The sequence below is a fragment of the Ictalurus furcatus genome, chromosome 8, assembly GCF_023375685.1.
Source record: "Ictalurus furcatus strain D&B chromosome 8, Billie_1.0, whole genome shotgun sequence".
In the NCBI taxonomy this organism is placed as follows: Eukaryota; Metazoa; Chordata; class Actinopteri; order Siluriformes; family Ictaluridae; genus Ictalurus; species Ictalurus furcatus.
In genome coordinates, this window is record NC_071262.1 from 12,819,195 (window position 1) to 12,837,148 (window position 17,954).

Below are 17,954 nucleotides of genomic sequence, written 5' to 3' on the forward strand. Positions count from 1 at the left end.
TTTCCTCAATATTCTAATTTGTTGAGATGCACCTGTATACTGCTTAAACTGATCGTTACAAGACAAGGTAGATTTTAGACTTTACAATGTATGATTGAAACAATAAAAATGTAGAACACATTTTATAAAATAAAATAAAAATTTATTTTATTTATATAAATTACATTGGAGGTTTCAAATTGGGTCAAACTGAAGAGTAGAACAAGTATGAGTCACACTGTACAATACAAATATATTATAGGCAGGTACATAAATATTCATTATATTTATTTTATATTTAATTTAGGACAAAATTATCATTATATTCATTGTCTACCAAAGTATATTTGAGTTAGGGTGAATTTCTGAGTCTGGTTCCTCTCAAGGTTTCTTCCTCTTAACATCTTAGGGAGTTTTTGTTTGGCACCGTCACCACCGGCTTGCTCAATTGGGATAAATTCACACATTTAAAATCTGAATCCTGTGTTTATATGGTTCTGTAAAGCTGCTTTGAGACAATGTACATTGTTAAAAAGCTATACAAATAAAATTGTAGTTGTAACTAAATAATGAATATGAGCTCTAAATGTAGATTTTTAGTTATTAAAGCAATTATTGTTAACTCTCAATATGAAGTCCAAAGAGCTGTCAATGCCAGTGAAGTGAGCCATCATTAGTCTGAAAAATCAAAATAAACCCGTCAGAGAAACTGCAAAAAAAAAAAAAAAAAAAAAAAAAAACCATTAGGTGTGGCCAATTTAACTATTTGGTACTTCTTTTTTTTTTTTCTTTTTTTTTTTTTTTAAGAAATAATACACTAGTGAGGTCAGGAGCACCAAAAGTCCCGGAACACCACAGAACTGTTTCATTCACCACAGTTGGCCAGGTGAAATAGGAGTATTTGTGTTAATGTCAACAATCAAGAGAAGGCTTCACCAGAGTACAGTACATACAGAGGGTTTATCACAAGTCGTAAATCAATGGTAAGCCTCAAAAACAGGTAGCTCAGGTTAGAGTTAGCCAGAAACATCTCACAAATCTTGTAGATCAGATGAGGACAGATGAGAAAGAGTAACCATCAGAATGATGAGAAGAGAGGAATATGGGAAGGGAAGGAACTGCTCATGATCCAAAGCATAACAACACTTATGCCGTGGGCATTTATGCCTGTCAATGGAACTGATTCCCTTGTATTTATTGATAATGTGACACTGCGGACAAAAACAGTAAAATGAATTGTGACGTGTACGGTACTACATTATCTGCTCAGATTCAGCCAAAGGCTTCAAAACTCATTGGACGGTTCTTTAAATGCAGATGGACAAAGAGCCGAAGCATACTTCGAAAGCCACTCCAAGACGTTTTAAGGCAACAAAGTGGAATGTTCTGCAATGGTCATCAATCGAGTCCAATTGACCATGCATCTCACTTGCTGAAGCCAAAACTCCCCAAGAAAAAGCAGGAACTGAAGACTGCAGTAAAAGCCTGGCAGAGCACCACACCAGGGAATGTAAATACCCTCAAATTAAAAGACTTTAAACTCCTATATATATTTATACTCCTGTATCCTGTGATAGACAACTAAAATAATTACTATTATTACTATTAACAATTACTTTGTCAATGTCCAAATATTTGTGTGTCTGACTGTATATACAACATAATGTTTTTTTTTTGTATGTTGAGAATAATGTGCAATAAGGATTGCATGGTAATGCAGTGGGTAGCATTGATGCCTCACAGATACTGGGTCCCCAAGCTCAGGTTACTGTCTGTGCAAACTGTCACATTCTCCCTGTGTCTGCATGGATTTCTTCCATGTTCTGTATTTAGGTGGATTGACTAATCTAAATTCCACCTAGGTGTTAATGAGTGTGTGAAAATGTGTGTGCATGGTGACCTGCAATGGACTGGTGTCCCATCAAGTGTGAATTTCTGCTTAGCACCCTATGTTCCTGGCATTGGCTCTGGATCCACTGTGACCCTGACCAGGAAAAAGCAGTTACTGAAGATGAATGAACAATGTGCAGTGTATTTTAAGAAACAAATAGTGCTTTTTTCAACAAGTAACCAAAACGTCCCAGAACTGCCAGAGAGACACTACTGGCCGTTGAACAAAGTCCTTAATAGGAGGAATATTCTGTTTCACTTAGAGGTGGTTTTGGATAAAAACCATCTCACAAATAAATAATCAATATAAAGTAGGGCATGGTATCTAATCAAGATTTAAAACTGTCCATCAATATTAAATAGTAGACTTCACATGTAACTTGGACATCACATTAAAACCAGGTTCTCCAGGCAGAAACACTCTCAAGAGATACATCAGCAACATCTGGAAACACAAATAAGAGAAATTAGAAAGCTGTTTTTTTTATTTTATATATATATATATATATATATATATATATATATATATATATATATATATATATACACACATACACACAGATGTAGTTTTACAGCATGCATAACATCACTCACATAAACCAGCTTCTTGTTTTCTTCTGCATTCTGAAAGATCTTGAAAATGCGCTCCACATTGGTTTTGTTGATGCTTAAGAAGCCTGCAACTATTGAACCATGACATAGCAATAAATTTAAAGCAGAAAATGTCTAGAATACAGCATAAAATATGCCAATACGTACACTTGGAAGTCATGATCTGCATTGCTTTCTGCTTGGTCTCCTTCTTGTTGTCGTTGCTTTGAGGTAGAGGCTGCGGTTCAGCACTGTCAGGCCATATGTTCTTACAAAATGTATCAATGTAGGTAGCAATCTGAGCTTCTGAAGGATTCATGTTTTTCAAAAAACCATTCACTTTCCTGAGAAGCAAAAGTAAGTTACATTTGCTTTCCTGAGAAGCAAAAGTAAGTAGCAGTTCTAGATGTGTGAACACCTTTTCCAACTTCTTGGAGGTACTTTTTCTGTGGTTTAAAGTGGATCACTTTTATTTAGCATTTACTGAGTGTCACTTCATGAGAATCTTGGTGACATTAGCTGCTTGATGTAATTATAGAAGCATTATGCAACAAAATTATTAACTTTAGTACTAATAAGTGAATTTATGTTGGTTTAATTGTGGGTTGTTAATTTATGTTGGTTTAATTGTTTAAGTGGGTGACAGTCATTTATGTATGGCTATTCTTTGTCTTAATTAAAGGACTATATTTAAATAGAGAAACAGGAACATTTCAGAACTTACTTGTTTATCAGTGGTGTGAATGGTGTTATGATAGCCTTCATGAATTTAACGGTGTATGAATTTCCTGTAAAAAGAACATTACAATCAAAGGCAATTTTACTAAATCAATATTTAGTTGTTAAAGGAAGTTGTTACAGTATCTTGACACTAGTCACTGTTTGTACAGAACAAGAGGCCTAATTGGCCACACTAACCTACTACAGGTACAGTGCACAATTAGTGTTAGTAGGCACAATTCATCAGCCCACCTTTACCCTGTCCATCAATATTAATTACTAAATGACTAGATGTTATTTGGATCATTTATAGCACAGTCCTGTAGAAACTGTCCACTGATAAAAATAAAAATAAAAGTTTGACCTGCAGGGCTCTGTGAAGCATTGTCAGGGGGTCTGCTATTGATAAAATCACATAAAAATTTAATTGCACCAATGGAAATCCCAACCTATCAAGTTGTTATATTTATTACTTATTACTTATATTATTTATTATTTATGGATTTATTTCACAGGTAAAGGGGTCCCTGTCTGCAAAATGTTTAACAACCATTGGGTTACAGGATGATTAACACTAATTATGCAAGGAAAAAGATGAGCTACATTCTCTACCTGTACATCTGCTGGGCTAACTAGATGTGCATGTCTAATAAATTGTCCAGTAAGGGAAGACAAAGTTCAAAAACACTTGTGCCTAATTCACTCATATCAGTGCAATGCACACTACCGCATTACTCTTGTGCTAAGAAATATTTAATCTGTAGTTATTTCTAAATGTATAGTATTTATATGAATTCATGTACAATATTTCAAACAACATTCTGCTCAAAGTTGTTGTGATAGAAAAAAAAACTTAATGAACTAACCTCTGACTGTGCATGTAGCCTCAAAGTACCAGCAAAAAAGTATTGTGTTATATGGCAGCCTATTAGACACACCTAAATGGCGTATGTCACTAAAGTTTTGTACAAGGTGTTATGTTAACTCATTAAAAGACATTCATACTGAACATACCAGAAATTTCCTTCAGTAAATCAAATATCACTTTATTGGCCTCAGGTTGTTCCCAATGGTTGGACATTTTTGTCTCTCCTGATGGCTGACTCAATGTCTCTTTTTCAGGATGAGATTCTTTCTCCTTCCTTTCAGGTTGAGATTCTTTCTCCTTCCTTTCAGGTTTATCTGTTTCTGATGACTTTCTCTGAGGGAGATTTTCTACCTTGCTTATATTTCCAGTAGAATTGGAGACTGAAACCTCATCAGTGCCATGGATTGAACTATTCTCATCATTTTCAGATGATCTGTAGACTGCAGCATTTCGTTTTACATGTTCGAATTGAATGTATTTTGTCCTGACTGCAAACTGTGCTATATTTAAACCATCACTTTGAATTCCATCAGGATTCACTTCAGGCTGATCAGCAGTGTGGTCTGCGAGTTGTTTTTTACTCGTACAGGTGGAAGTCTGCTCAGGTATGGGTAAGTGTTCTCCATCTGCTACAAACGACTCATTTGCAGTTTCTTTGTCCTGTCTCTCTAAAGGGTCTGTACACATTTGCTGGGTAGCATCCGGTCCATGTTGAGGTGTGGATTCTGTTGTATTAACTTCATGTTGCTCCTCATCCCCTTTGGGGTTACTCAGCTGGGAAATAAAGTGAGAGTTTGTAGATTGTCATGAATGAATATTGAGTATCTGATTTAGGTCACCAGTAGTGATACCAACTATTTAATTACAATAATATGCAATTAATCTTTCATTTAGTAGCTGCTTTATCCTGGTCAGGGTTGCGGTGGATCCAGAGTCTATCCAGGAAACACTGGGTGTGGGACACGCCTTGAATGGTATGCCAGTCCATCACAAGGAACCATGCATACACACATTCACACCTATCATAACTTAACATAACCAACCCACTTACTGCCATGTTTTTGGGAGGTGGGAGGAAATCAGAGAACCCAGAGGAACCTGCAACCTGAACATGCAACTCTTAGGATTGAACTGGGGACCTTGGAGCTGTGAGGTGGCAATGCCACCCTATGCAATAGATTATGCAGTAATTTTTTGACCAAAATGAAGTTTACAAAAATATTTTTTAATGCCAACTTCATCTATAACCAGAGTAGCCCTGCTGAGTGACAAGAAATGTGTCAGAAAAGAAAAGAAACGAAGTAAGCTACTTATCGCGAACATTAGCTACTGAGAATCTAACATTTCAGTACATGTTTGAAAAAATATTCTAAATATTATCAAAATAATAAAATCAAAGTTGGGATTTTGCGATACATTGAAAACTTTCCTAAAGGATCATAATAAAATTTAGTTACTGTGGGTTTTGCATAACTGCTGTTAATATACTGAAACATGACCCTTCATCACTTCTTTGCAGCTGTAAAGCCAACTCACAGTATCACAATATAATAAGTGTAGATTTGTTTTTAAATATCTGAGTACATAGTCGAGTATGTAGTCAATAATACAAAGTTATGAGTGGTTCCAATTCCAGCTTCTTTTTTTTTGAAACACTTATTGTAGTGTGGTGGAACAAGGGACCAAGCAAGATTATTTCACCTGATGACAATAAATCGTGGCTACAGTCTGTGGTCTAGTACATCAGCTGTCATGTGGTCCACATATTTACCTCATCATTATCTTGATCATCTTGATCATCTTGGCCAGGAGTAAGGAAGGATGCAATCCTCCCCAAAAGAACCCACACCCATTCATTATGCTCTTCTTCATGCAGTATCCAGTCAATTGGACCAAGGAACTTGAACACAAGCTCAGACTTGCCGAGCTCTATATTCGTCACCAGGTCCTAAAGAAGTAGTGTGATAAATATATGTTTGTTTAATAGTTGTTTTTCGTTTTATACTACCATCAAATGTAAAGCTTACTTGTAAGGAGTGTTCCAAATCTTCTCTTGCTTCCTCCTTACTCCACTCCGTTTTTGGCTTCTCCACTATTGTCAATAAGAAGGGTGGGGGTCCTATTTCCTGAAAAGATATTCAATCCTTTAAGATGAATTCCAAGTTATAAAATTCCCAGATGTCCAAAAGCATGATTGTTTTACAAACCACTTCCATTTCTCACCTTGCAAAATTGGATTATGTCTGACAGCTTCCTTGTCACATCCCAATGGAGGTTTTCAGGATTGTTGCGGTCCTCCAAGTGAACTGTGAAACACAACTCATTTCCTTCCATCTGGACCTAGGAGGACCTTTGTGGTTAATAAGCATAAAGCTAGCAATGACTGCTTTTACTAACTAAAAAAAGACATATGCCATATTCCTCTGAGGATTTTTGAGTACACAAATGACCACATTCTCTTGGGGAGAGAAAAGCAACAGCATCTCTCTCTGACTAGTGGATATGAAACATCCAGTAGCTTATCTCTTATGGAATGAGAGTAAAGATGAGCCCCTTTGTTATTCAGATTTGAATACACAGCGTTTGATGCGTAGTTGTACAGCTTGAAACAATGCAGGATGGACTATCACCTGATCACACACCCACAGCTACAAACAGCTATACTCCAGCTATTCTATACTCACCAGTGACAAAATTGATGTACTAGTCTTTAGTTATATCTGCCAGACCAAACAAAATGATCAAATCCTATCAGAAGCTAACAGTCCATATGACTACTGCCGAGCAGATACTTATTGATGGGGTGTCGAAATGGTACAACAGTATAAGGAACAGCAGTGTTGCTATTTTGCTTTGCTTTTTTTTTTCAATATCACTGCTATGAATTCGTCATCAAACCAAAAAATACACCATTCCTGTGGTCAGAAACTGATCAACAAATTTGCAATGGAAAAAATTAACTATGCTCTGTAAAGTGGCCAGTGAGTATACATTGTGTATAAAAACTTGTAATACACTAGACCAGCACCATCACTGCTGTGCTGAGAATGATTCACCATCCAAACAATATCTCCACTGGTCCACTTCTACTGATGGATGGGGTAGATGGCATATATAAAATGTGACTTACATTAGTGACAGTAACTGCCCATTCTCCAACCCTCCACATCTCGTAGGAGAGCTTAAATTCCATCATCTCCTCCTGGAGGGAACTTGTAAGACTTTCCACATCAGTGTCGACCTAACAACAAAAACAACCAAAGGCAAAGACTCATTAGCAGCCCTGATATCATCTGGGTGTTTTTTTTTTTGTTTTTTTAAATATTAGCAGTATTAATGTTATGTGTTTCCTCACATTGTCACAGATGGAGCCCTCACTGCTATGTGTATCATCAACCTGTACTACTGCAGGCCTGCGGACTGACACAGCTCCCCCTGTTACTTTTTTCTCCTTTCTCTTTAATTTTGCTTTCTTCAGTTTAATATTTTCAAAAAACTTAGAACACTTCTCTTTCAGATTCTTGCCTGCATAATGACAAAGAAAGAAAAGTGTGAACAGAAATTCCCAAAAATCAATGTCAATGCATTTATTATACCTTGAGTCTACTGGATTCGCTATCTCTAAGTTAAATAATTCAACTCATCACTTCATCATCAAGGTTAGAAGGTGTGTAGGCAAATCAACACTATACTCTTATCTTTCAGGACAAATTTATATAGTGTCTATGGATTCTAATGTAAGTTTAAAAAAAAAAAAACCCACAACACCTTTCTTTTTAGCTTTGCCTTCGTCACATGGATGTTCCTCTGCCCCAGCTTGCAGCCTGAGAAAATAAATCAACTATTAAAATGAAGTTAACAGAAACATAGTACTTACCGTAACTGTACCATGATGTGATCATGAAACTTACACATCATTGTTCTCACTTGAGTTTGAAGAAGGAGTGTCTCTATCTGGGTCATGCACTACCTCTACCAGGTTTCCTGAGGGCACTTGGTCCAGCTGAGAAACGATTAGGTGGTTCAAGTTGTCTGGGTCAGAGAGCAATGTCACAAATTCCACTACTACAAAAAGAACAAACAAAGGTCGAACATTAACACCAACATGTAATTAAAATAAAATATCATTTATGTTTAGTTAATAATCTTTCTAATACCATTACTTCTATCACTATTATAGTAAAAACGTACCATGTGCAGGAAAAGTTTCTTACTAGTAGCACTTAAGAGTGTCTTAAATAAGCCTCCAAAGAAATGTTTCTGAATTTGAATTAAATATTTAGTTATTTCTCACTGTTTTAATGTCTAAGTTAAGGTCTCTTTTTTCTTATTTCATTTTGACTGATATTATTTCTGCTTAATATTTAACACTATACAACCTCTTAATATATTAATAAGACAAATGTATTCAATATTAGCTTATAATTTTTATTTTGTATGTTATTTCACAGTTAGTAAGTAAGCCAGGTGTTGCTTTAGTGTAATCTAATTGACACATGTACGTCGAATGATTGTTAACTGAATTAAATGTGTTCAGGTATTATCAAGGTTTTGACTCCTAACACTTAAACGTATGGAATTCTGTAACTGACATAGAAGTCATTTTAACCATTTGAATTTGACATACTGAATATATGTATTATGTATGGCAGAAAAAATAATCCCTGAAATGAATTGCAGTATAAAGTGCACTGTGTCCTAATTCTTACAGATTATGTTTTAAATGTGGGTGAACATTCCACTGATGTTTTTGAGGAAGCCACTAACAACGTAAGTGAAAACATGCTGGCAGTTGTTAAACTCAGAAATAATCTCTCCCTGATATACACAAATTATTCATTCTGCAATGCTACATACAGTTGCAATCAAAATTATTCAACCCCCATTGCAAATCAGGTTTATTGTCAAAATGTACAGACTTTCAGGTGTTTGCAATGAACAAATCAAACAAAAGCAATTGAAATAGATAAAAGATAGTGATTTCCCCAAATTCAACTGAAAATGCAACTTATAATGATTTCTCCAGTTTCAAAATTATTCAACCCCTTAATGGCAAGCATCGTTAGTACTTAGTAGAGCACCCTTTTGCTGTTATGACCTGCTGCAAATGAGATGCATAGCTTCTGGCAGCGTTCCTGAGGAATCTTAGTCCATTCCTCATGAACAATGGCCTCCAGTTCAGTAATATTCTTGGGTTTGCGTGCTGCAACCGCCTTCTTCTGCAACCAAGCCTTGGTGGAATTTGAGGTACTGTATGCTTGGGATTATTGTCTTGTTGGAAGGTCCAATGATGCCCAATCTTCAGCTTCCTCACAGACGGCATGATGTTTTCTCCTAGGATTTCCTGAATACTTGAATCCATCTTGCCTTCCACACACTGCAGGTTTCCAGTGCCAGAGGATTCAAAGCAGCCCCAGGGCATCACCGAGCCACCACCATGCTTGACTGTGGACAGTGTGTTCCTTCTTCATTCTTCTTCCTCCAGACATACCGCTGATCCATCGTGCCAAAAAGTTCCAGTTTCGTTTCACTGCTCCACAGAACAGAATCCCAAAACTTCTGTGGCTTATTTATATGATTTGAGCCGACTTTTCTCGTGATTTTGGGTCAGTAGTGGTGTACGTCTTGGAGTCCTGGCATGGAAACATTCTGCATTTAGTATGCACCATACTGTGCTCACTGAAACCTCAGTGCCTGTTGCCACCAAGTATTGCTGCAGGTCTTTTGCAGTCACTCGAGGGTTTTTCACATCCTGCCTTCTCAGAAATCCGGATGCAGCCGTTGATAACTTCTTTTTTCTGCCCGTCCAGGTATTTCATAAATTTTCTGCCAGTTGCAACTAATGAAGCCCCTTGATTAGTTGGATCAGGTGTGCTTGAGACAACACCTGTTTTGCATATTTGTGCTGTTTTGCAGGATTCTATTCAGGGGGTTGAATCATTTTGAAACTGAAGAAATCATTATAAGTTGCATTTTCAGTTGAATTTGGGGAAACCACTTGAAGCATTCATTATGTTGAACTATTTCAATTGCTTTTGTTTGATTTGTTCATCGCAAACAGCTGAAAGTCTGTAAATTTTGACAGTAAACCTCATTTGCAATGGGGGTTGAATAATTTTGATTGCAACTGTATGTTATGTGGAATGTTCCTGACCAGTGCAGTGTTGGAACACAGAGTGCACAGGCAAAGGAAACAGCACTAACCTTTCATAGCCAGAATTTCTTGTAGGGCACAGTAGTAGACATTTGGTTCCCAGAGGTGTTTAGGGAAAAGGTTGTGTATGAGGGCCTTACAGAAGCCTCTAACAACTTCAATCTCTTCAGCCTTAGAACTGAATGCTGGGCTCCTGGGCAAGTTAATAGCACAGTCATAAACACAAACTACAGCTACATATACAGAGACATTTACAAGTAGTAATACTGTTTGAATTGTCTGCATCAGTGGTTATACATTTTAAAGGGAAATGTGAAGCAATGTCAATCTGCACACTTTTGCAAGAGTAGGCTGTGACTAGCACTAACCACTTGAAGCAGAAAACATAGAAGACTGTGACATGCATACAAGAATGATAAATGATGCAAACTGAATATGTGCTAATGCACACCATGTAATTTGTGCTACATTTTGAGCCACAGGAGAAAACTATACAGGTGCATGCTTACCCTTCTGACTGCTTTGTGTTGTGAAGGTGCTTGGTGATGGTCTGAATGCAGCCAAGAGCAGTAACTGAGAGATCCAAGTCCTTGGCCTTGTAAATGATCTCATCCATGACAAAGTTGTATTCAGTGAGTAATGCTGTATATAGGGGCTGACTATCTCCAGGTTCTGGAGCAGTGCTCCATGGCAGGACCAGGTGTGTGTAGGCACACTTAAACACTGCAAGACACACACAGCCACAATGGTGCTTTTTTTAATGCATCAGTCACTTTTATATCATGGAACTGCTTTTTGCTGCCAATATTTGCTGCTATGCTTGTGCTGCTACATAAAAGTGTGTTTATTGTCTTGCACTCGTCTCACACAGTGTATTTACACTTTATGTAGTTCTATGTACTGTTTCTCCAGGGTCCTGAAGAAATGACATTTCATTCCAATGTATACAAGCTATATAGAGGAATGACAATAAAAACTCACTTGACTTGACTTTTGAACTATCAAAATGGTAATGAGTGACTCTGTATATGACTCATTAGAGAATCAACAACTTTGTACAGTTTTCTGAAGAGTAAGTGAAAGTTATAACTTACCATGCTGAAGTGACCTCTGGATCTTTGGGTACTGTGACTGGTGAGATGCTTTTTGTACAGTTTGGACTGCTGTATCTGGATAATCTCTGCCCACTATACAGCCAATCTCACTTTTCTGCTGTTGCAAGATTAATAATAACACTTATCAGATGTGGATTTGCAATTAGACAGTCTTTTAATCAGCTGAGTCCTGAAATTAAACTTGAGGTAAAAGTAATCAATCCTCATGTCATTAGACTGACCTGGGAAAATGTAGTGTATATTAGGTTATATTCAGATATTCTCTTAGGATCTCTGTGTTATGTCACTGTATGATTTCTATATTAAACTAGTCCCTAAATGATTTCATGTCACCAATGTGTGTTGTTTGTCATCTATGGACACCAAGAACATACTTGCTTTATGTGTACACACAATTTAGATGCAAAATACTAGTGCAAGGTTGATGATAACATGCAGTAAAGACAAAGAGTAAAACGTTTCTGGTATCAAATCAAGGTAGTGATAACAGCTAGGTCTGCAAGTACTCAGTTTGGTCACGGTTAGAGCTTACTTTTATGGAGCAGAAACTGTTAGGTAATTGACTGGTATAATTATTAACTCTTTTTACCTTCTACTCTAATGCACAGAGTAAACATCTGAGAAACAGTGGAAGGTTCTTTACAATACCAACAAAATTCAGTCAAATTCATTTGCAGGTGTGGGTGACATGGAGCTTTACACCCCTAAAAGCAGTATTAATTTTATCCTTTGAGAGAAACCCTTAAAATTTATATGTAGAACCCATTTAACCCATTTAGAAAATTCATAACATTTAAAGTAAATGTTGAAGAATATTTTTTTTCTTCTTGCCAACCAAGAATGTAACTTTCAATATGATGCTAGCACCACCATGCTTCACTGTGGGGATGGGTGATGAGTGCTGTTGGGTTTCCGCCAAACATTACTGCATTGTGCCGGATCCAAAAACTTACATTGTAGTCTCATCAGTTTTGGTGGATCAATATGATCTTCAGATAAACTTTTTAAATATGTTTACTGACTCTCCACCATGCCTTTTGTGCAAATTCCTAATGAAATTTCATATGGCTCAGTACTTTCATTAAGCTCTCCCATCTCCAACCTTAATCATGGATCTCTCCAGCTCCTTCATCGTTACCCTTGGCTTCTTGGTCCCTTTTCTGAATAATGCTCTCCTCTCAATGCAATTGCGTCATATTCTCTCCATTTTAAATAATGGATTAAATGATACTTCACAGGAAGTGCAAAATTTTGGCTATTTTTTGTGTGTGTGACTGATTCTTTTTTTACAGATTTATACTTTTGCCTGGACTTGTTTTTATAGCTTCTTCGGCTTCACACTGCTCTTTGTTTAGGTATGTTCTCCAGCAATAACTCTTGGGAATTCCAGGAACAGCTGTAATTGTTCTGAAATACTGAAATCATGGGACACTTTAACACTTTAAAAGTTTATGACACACCATTCTTTTGGTGTGTTTATAATTAACATCAGTGTCAACCTCGCCTAAGCATCCACTGAGTCACTTTCTCATTCTCAGATCTTCTGTTTCTCCATATCGCACTCAGTATGCGTGATGGAATGTATATATACACACCTGTTCTAAAAATAATTGAGCCTTAAGAATGTGGAGAACATACTTGGGCATGAAAAGACATACAAAGAACAAATACCTGAGATGTATCTTCATCAGCGGCACAGTCTGTTTGGGTGCTACTTTCACAAACGTTGTTGTTACCTCCATTTAGATAGAATGTAAGGAAACCCAGCGCACAGCAACCCACCTGGACCAAAAAATATCCGAACTCGGAAAAATACCAAACCATGCCTAAAACGACAGCAAACGCACAACGCCAAAGATACATTTCCCCCTTTTCTCTTTCTCTTCAGATTCTCACGGCTGCGCCACTTCAGACTTAACGATGTCCATGAACAGGCTCTTCCGGATAAGTGAAACATACCACACCACTGGTTGAAACTTGAAGGGTTGTGACTGCAGGTCCGATAATGACCACATGATGGCGTGGGATCATTAGAAATCACACAATTGCAGACATTCTTGATTAAACCCATACGTTAACAGCTTAATAGTTGATTTACAGTTAGTTGTCTGACTACAGAAATCATATTTCCGTCCTGTAGTCAGAATGGCTACATTATCGAGAGTATATCACTGGAACATACACTATCTAATAAATTTATACTTAAGTGATGTATTTTTTGTCATTTTACCGTAACAAGAAATCTGTGGGGTTCAGACCCTGCACTCCCGCTTGTTGTCTATACAGTAGAGGAGGATGTTCCAACTTGAGTCATTCAATCAAACAGAAAATCTAATACCCAGTTATACACTCTCCCACCAATGCCCAAAGATAATGTTTCATAAAGCTCAGACTTTTACAAATCCTTTATTTTCAGTCAGTGTTTTGGAGCATGTGTCAAACTGAGTCTCTACAATAGGCCCCAGAGTGTTCCATTAACCATGGGTGCCAAATGTATGCTTCTAACTGATTCATTGGTTCATGAACCTAACTTAGGTCTTAAAGGTCTTTAAAGGTCTTAGGTCTGAAAGGTGTTAAAGTTTTGGTGTCAAGGCTGGAAACAGGTACACACAGATTCTAAACTGAAGCATGTAGGTCTTAGAGGTTGCTTTAAAATGGTTTATGACATATACTCGATCGTATATGTCATATCACAGCCAAGCCACGACTCAGGTTCCCAGGAGGCACCGCAGACTACAAACATGGCCTCTGAGAACTACACTTCCCACACACGCATTCGCTCACTTTCCCCGGAGTTCTAATCACACACACCTGCATCCAATCACACACCACACTCTCACCACAGCACTTAAGAGACTTTGGAAGCAAACAGATTTTGCAAAGTAATACGTTCAGTAGACTTGCTCGCCTGACCCCTGCCCGTTTCACAACCACGAACTTTGTCTTTCCCATTGGATTATTCTGCTTTGACTCTGTCACCCACAACTGCTTCCATCTCCACCCACGGTACGTGAAAGATTACTTCGCCTTCCTATGGAAGCAGCGGGTGACCCACTGTGGTGTCAAGCCATCGAAGGCCATGGTAGAATGATTAGCAACCAGAACCAGCAGCTAGCCAACCTGACTGTGCAGGTGAATAGGTTGGTTCAAACCGCGCCGGTCGCTACACCGACGTCTGCGCAGTTTCCTCCCATACCGGCGCCGGAGAAATATGACGGGGATCCGGCATGCTGTCGGGGTTTTCTTCTCCAATGCTTCCTGTTTTTTGTGAGCTACCCAGTGATACCGGAGACCTGGAGAATCACCCACTTCATGGAGCTGTTATCCAAGAGAGCTCTACTCTGGGCCACGGCTGAATGGGAACAAAGAAGCAGCACCATCACGTCCTTGGAACAGTTGACAGATCGATTTCGGCTGGTCTTTAATCACTCTCCGGATAACGAGGAGACAGGGGAGGAACTGCTAACCCTAAAGCAAGGTGCACACTGCGTTGCGGATTATGCCCTAGAGTTTCGCACTGTCGCTGCCAGAAGTGGATGGAACGAGCCAGTTCTCAAGACCATGTTTCGCCAGGGATTGAACACAGATTTAATGACAGAGCTGGCCTGTAGCGACGACCAACTCACCCTCGACTCATTAACCAGGCTATCCACCTAGATCACCTGCTACAGAGCCACTGCACAGTATGTAGCGAGGCTGCTGTTGCAGTGTAAGGTGCCTCCGCTGAGCCCATGCAGCTGGGGCGTGCGCGGCTCAACGAGGAGCATCGCGAGTTTCGTTGCTTCAACTGCAGTGAGAAGAGACACCTCATCAGACAATGCCCTCTCAAGCAGCGCCGCGACCTAGGAGATAGCGAGACAGCTAAACCACATCAGCCAGGGGTGAATTCGGGTCCCTCAACCCAGATCGTATCTCAACCTGCATTTGTGCTACCTGTCGTAGTGGAATACTCAGGGTTGTCTTGTACTTTAGAAGTGCTGATTGACTCAGGAGCGGTGGGGAACTTCATCGATCAGAACACCGTACAGCAGTACAACATCTTCGTTCGTCCCCTAATCCAGCCACGTAAGATCCAGGCCATTGATGGAGCCCCTATTGGGAAGGGGTTTGTCTCCCATTGTACAGAGTCACTCACTCTCCAGACCAGCGCGCTCCATCAGGAGAGCATAGTGTTTTATGTCACAATGTCTGCCAGACAGCCGGTGATTCTAAGCCTCCCCTGGCTGGAACAACACAACCCAGGTATTTCATGAACAAACAAGGAGATCATGCACTGTTCCACCCACTGCATAGCACATTGCCTACAGACATCAGTGATCTCATTAGCGGCCACCTCCATTGAAAAGCCCAAATAAAACCGCTACTGTCCACATTCCACCCGAATATCATGACCTCAGTGATGCATTTAGCAAGGAAAATGCTAGCGGATTACCACCTCATCAGCCCTACGACTGTGCCTTAGACAATTTGTGCCCGAGCAGCACCGTCAGGAACTCATTGTTCGGGCCCACACAGCTGTTGCCACGGGTCACTCAGGTGCAAACTGCACCTACCATCGGTTGCGGGTTACGTACTGGTGGCCTAATATGGCAAGGGAGGTACACCGAGTAGTGGCCTCATGCTCATCATGCACCAATGTAAAGTTCCACAGACACTACTGGCCAGCAAGCTCAAGCCCCTAGCCATACCTGAACGTCCCTGGTCCCACATCTCCATCGACTTTGTCACAGACCTACCAGAATCCCAGGGTAATATGACCATTCTGGTGATGGTGGACCGATTTTCAAAATCCGTAAGGCTCTTTCCACTACACGCCCTCCCCACCGCCTTCAGCCTAAGTACTCTTTCAGCACGTGTTCAGGTACTTCGGCATCCCGGAGGAAATAGTCAGTGATCGGGGACCTCAATTCACATCCAGGGTATGGTCCGGCTTCATGGAGAAGATGGGGATCATTATCAACCTCACATCTTGCTACCACCCACGAGCCAATGGCCAAGTGGAACGTGTGAACCAGGAGAATGGCTGGTTCCTTAGGACATTCTGTGCCTCAAGCCCCAAGGACTGGAGCAGATTCCTCCCCTGAGCCGAATACGCACAGAATTCGCTGCGTCACTCAGCCACGGGTCTCACACCATTCCAATGTGTGCTAGGCTACCAGCCTCCACTGTTCCCCTGGAATGCGAACCCCACCGAATCACCAGCAGTCGACCTGTGGTTCCAGAGGAGTGAACAGGTTTGGGCCAGCACCCACCAGCGCCTTGTACAAGCTGCACGCACCTACAAGCGCAAGGCTGACCGTCGCCGCAGCGAGCACCTGCAGTACCAGCCCAGCGATAGGGTCTGGTTGTCCACCAAGGACTTAAGACAGCTGCATGGCTGCAAGAAAGATACCCCAAGGTACACAGGCCCATTCAATGTCATCAAGCAGATCAATGAGGTCACCTACTGTTTGGAACTACCTCGTAGCTTGACTCAGCCACCCTTATAAATGGCTCCTCACGGTTCTTTCTTAAAATTAAGGCCTTCCTTGCGATACACGAACCCTCACCATTTGAGTCATGAGTAAGTTTACATTTTCCTGTATTTCTAGTTTATAATTTATTTTCATATTTGCACTATATTTCTTATTTTATATATATTTATACTACTTAAAAAGCGGTTTACTGTACTTCCAACTTCTTAATATCATTACAGTTCTACTGTCCTGCATATCCTACTATTCTGTTTTTTTATAGAGAATTTCTCTATTACCATAAGATATTATTAAAGTTATTCATGTGTGTGTATGAGAAAGAGAGAGTGTGTGTGTATGTTGTGTCTACTTGCCCGCCCTTGACTGTACGAGCGTGTGTGTGTGTATTAGCCCTCCTCAGCTCAGCTCGTATACCTCTTTTTGACTTTTTTTGACTACTACTGCTCTTAAAGATCTTTAAAGTGTAATTCCAATTTGTCAATGTCCGCCTAATCCCGCTTCTATGTGTCTAGGTGCCCGTCTTTTCTTCTTCTCCCCTTTGCTGGATGCTAGGTCTCCCTTATGTTTATTTTATGACATTTTTTATCCACAACAATACATATACATATATAATTTTTTATATGCATTCAGCTGCATCCTTACTCAAAAAGCTGGACGCTGTCAATCATGCTGCTCTACGCTTTGTTGGTTGTGCGGGTCACGTACTCATCACTGTATTTTATATGAATCATTAGCTTGGTCATCCTTAAATCACAGGAGAAAACTGCATATGTTTTTATTCATTGCCAAGGCACTTTTAGGTAAATTACCCTCCTATGGTTCTAATCTTTTCACTTTTAGTCTTTAAACTAACTTACTGCATGAGATCTACAACTCGAATTCGTCTGAAAGTCCCAGGGGTACATTCAGAATTTGGTAAGACAGCTTTCTCTTTTTATGCTCCTTGGGTATGGAATGAATTGCCAAATGTAATCAACTAAGATATCCTTCCCTCTTGAGTACTTTTAAAGGTCTTTTGGAAACTGCTTTAAAGGTAACGTGTAATTGTTTTTATTGATCGGTTTTAATACATTGACTGTATGAGTTTTTTTTTTTGTTTGTTTGTTTTTTTAATATGTGTACTTGAAGTATTTGCTATTTCTGTTGAATTTTACTGTGAAACT

At 39.3% G+C, this 17,954-nt stretch overlaps 1 protein-coding gene across 3 annotated transcripts; it reads right to left on the bottom strand.

The window, feature by feature from the left end:
• Positions 1-1,045: 1,045 nt before the first annotated feature.
• Positions 1,046-13,725, bottom strand: si:rp71-46j2.7 (uncharacterized). 3 transcript variants are annotated; one of them, XM_053631413.1, is made up of 17 exons: positions 12,989-13,724; positions 11,297-11,414; positions 10,712-10,925; positions 10,253-10,395; positions 7,960-8,113; positions 7,817-7,872; positions 7,404-7,573; positions 7,179-7,289; positions 6,272-6,388; positions 6,076-6,174; positions 5,820-5,996; positions 4,195-4,822; positions 3,185-3,248; positions 2,629-2,804; positions 2,464-2,552; positions 2,243-2,314; positions 1,046-1,963 (listed from the first exon to the last, which is right to left on the bottom strand). In XM_053631413.1, exons 1-17 carry the CDS (start codon positions 13,178-13,180, stop codon positions 1,919-1,921), a joined length of 2,625 nt encoding a protein of 874 aa, XP_053487388.1. In that variant the 5' UTR covers positions 13,181-13,724; the 3' UTR covers positions 1,046-1,918. The 3 variants fall into 3 exon arrangements, with proteins under 3 accessions (XP_053487388.1, XP_053487386.1, XP_053487387.1); XM_053631411.1 differs by having other exon boundaries at positions 2,464-2,804; positions 12,989-13,725; XM_053631412.1 differs by having other exon boundaries at positions 1,046-2,314; positions 2,464-2,804; positions 11,297-11,411; positions 12,989-13,725.
• Between the last annotated feature and the right edge of the window lie 4,229 nt (positions 13,726-17,954).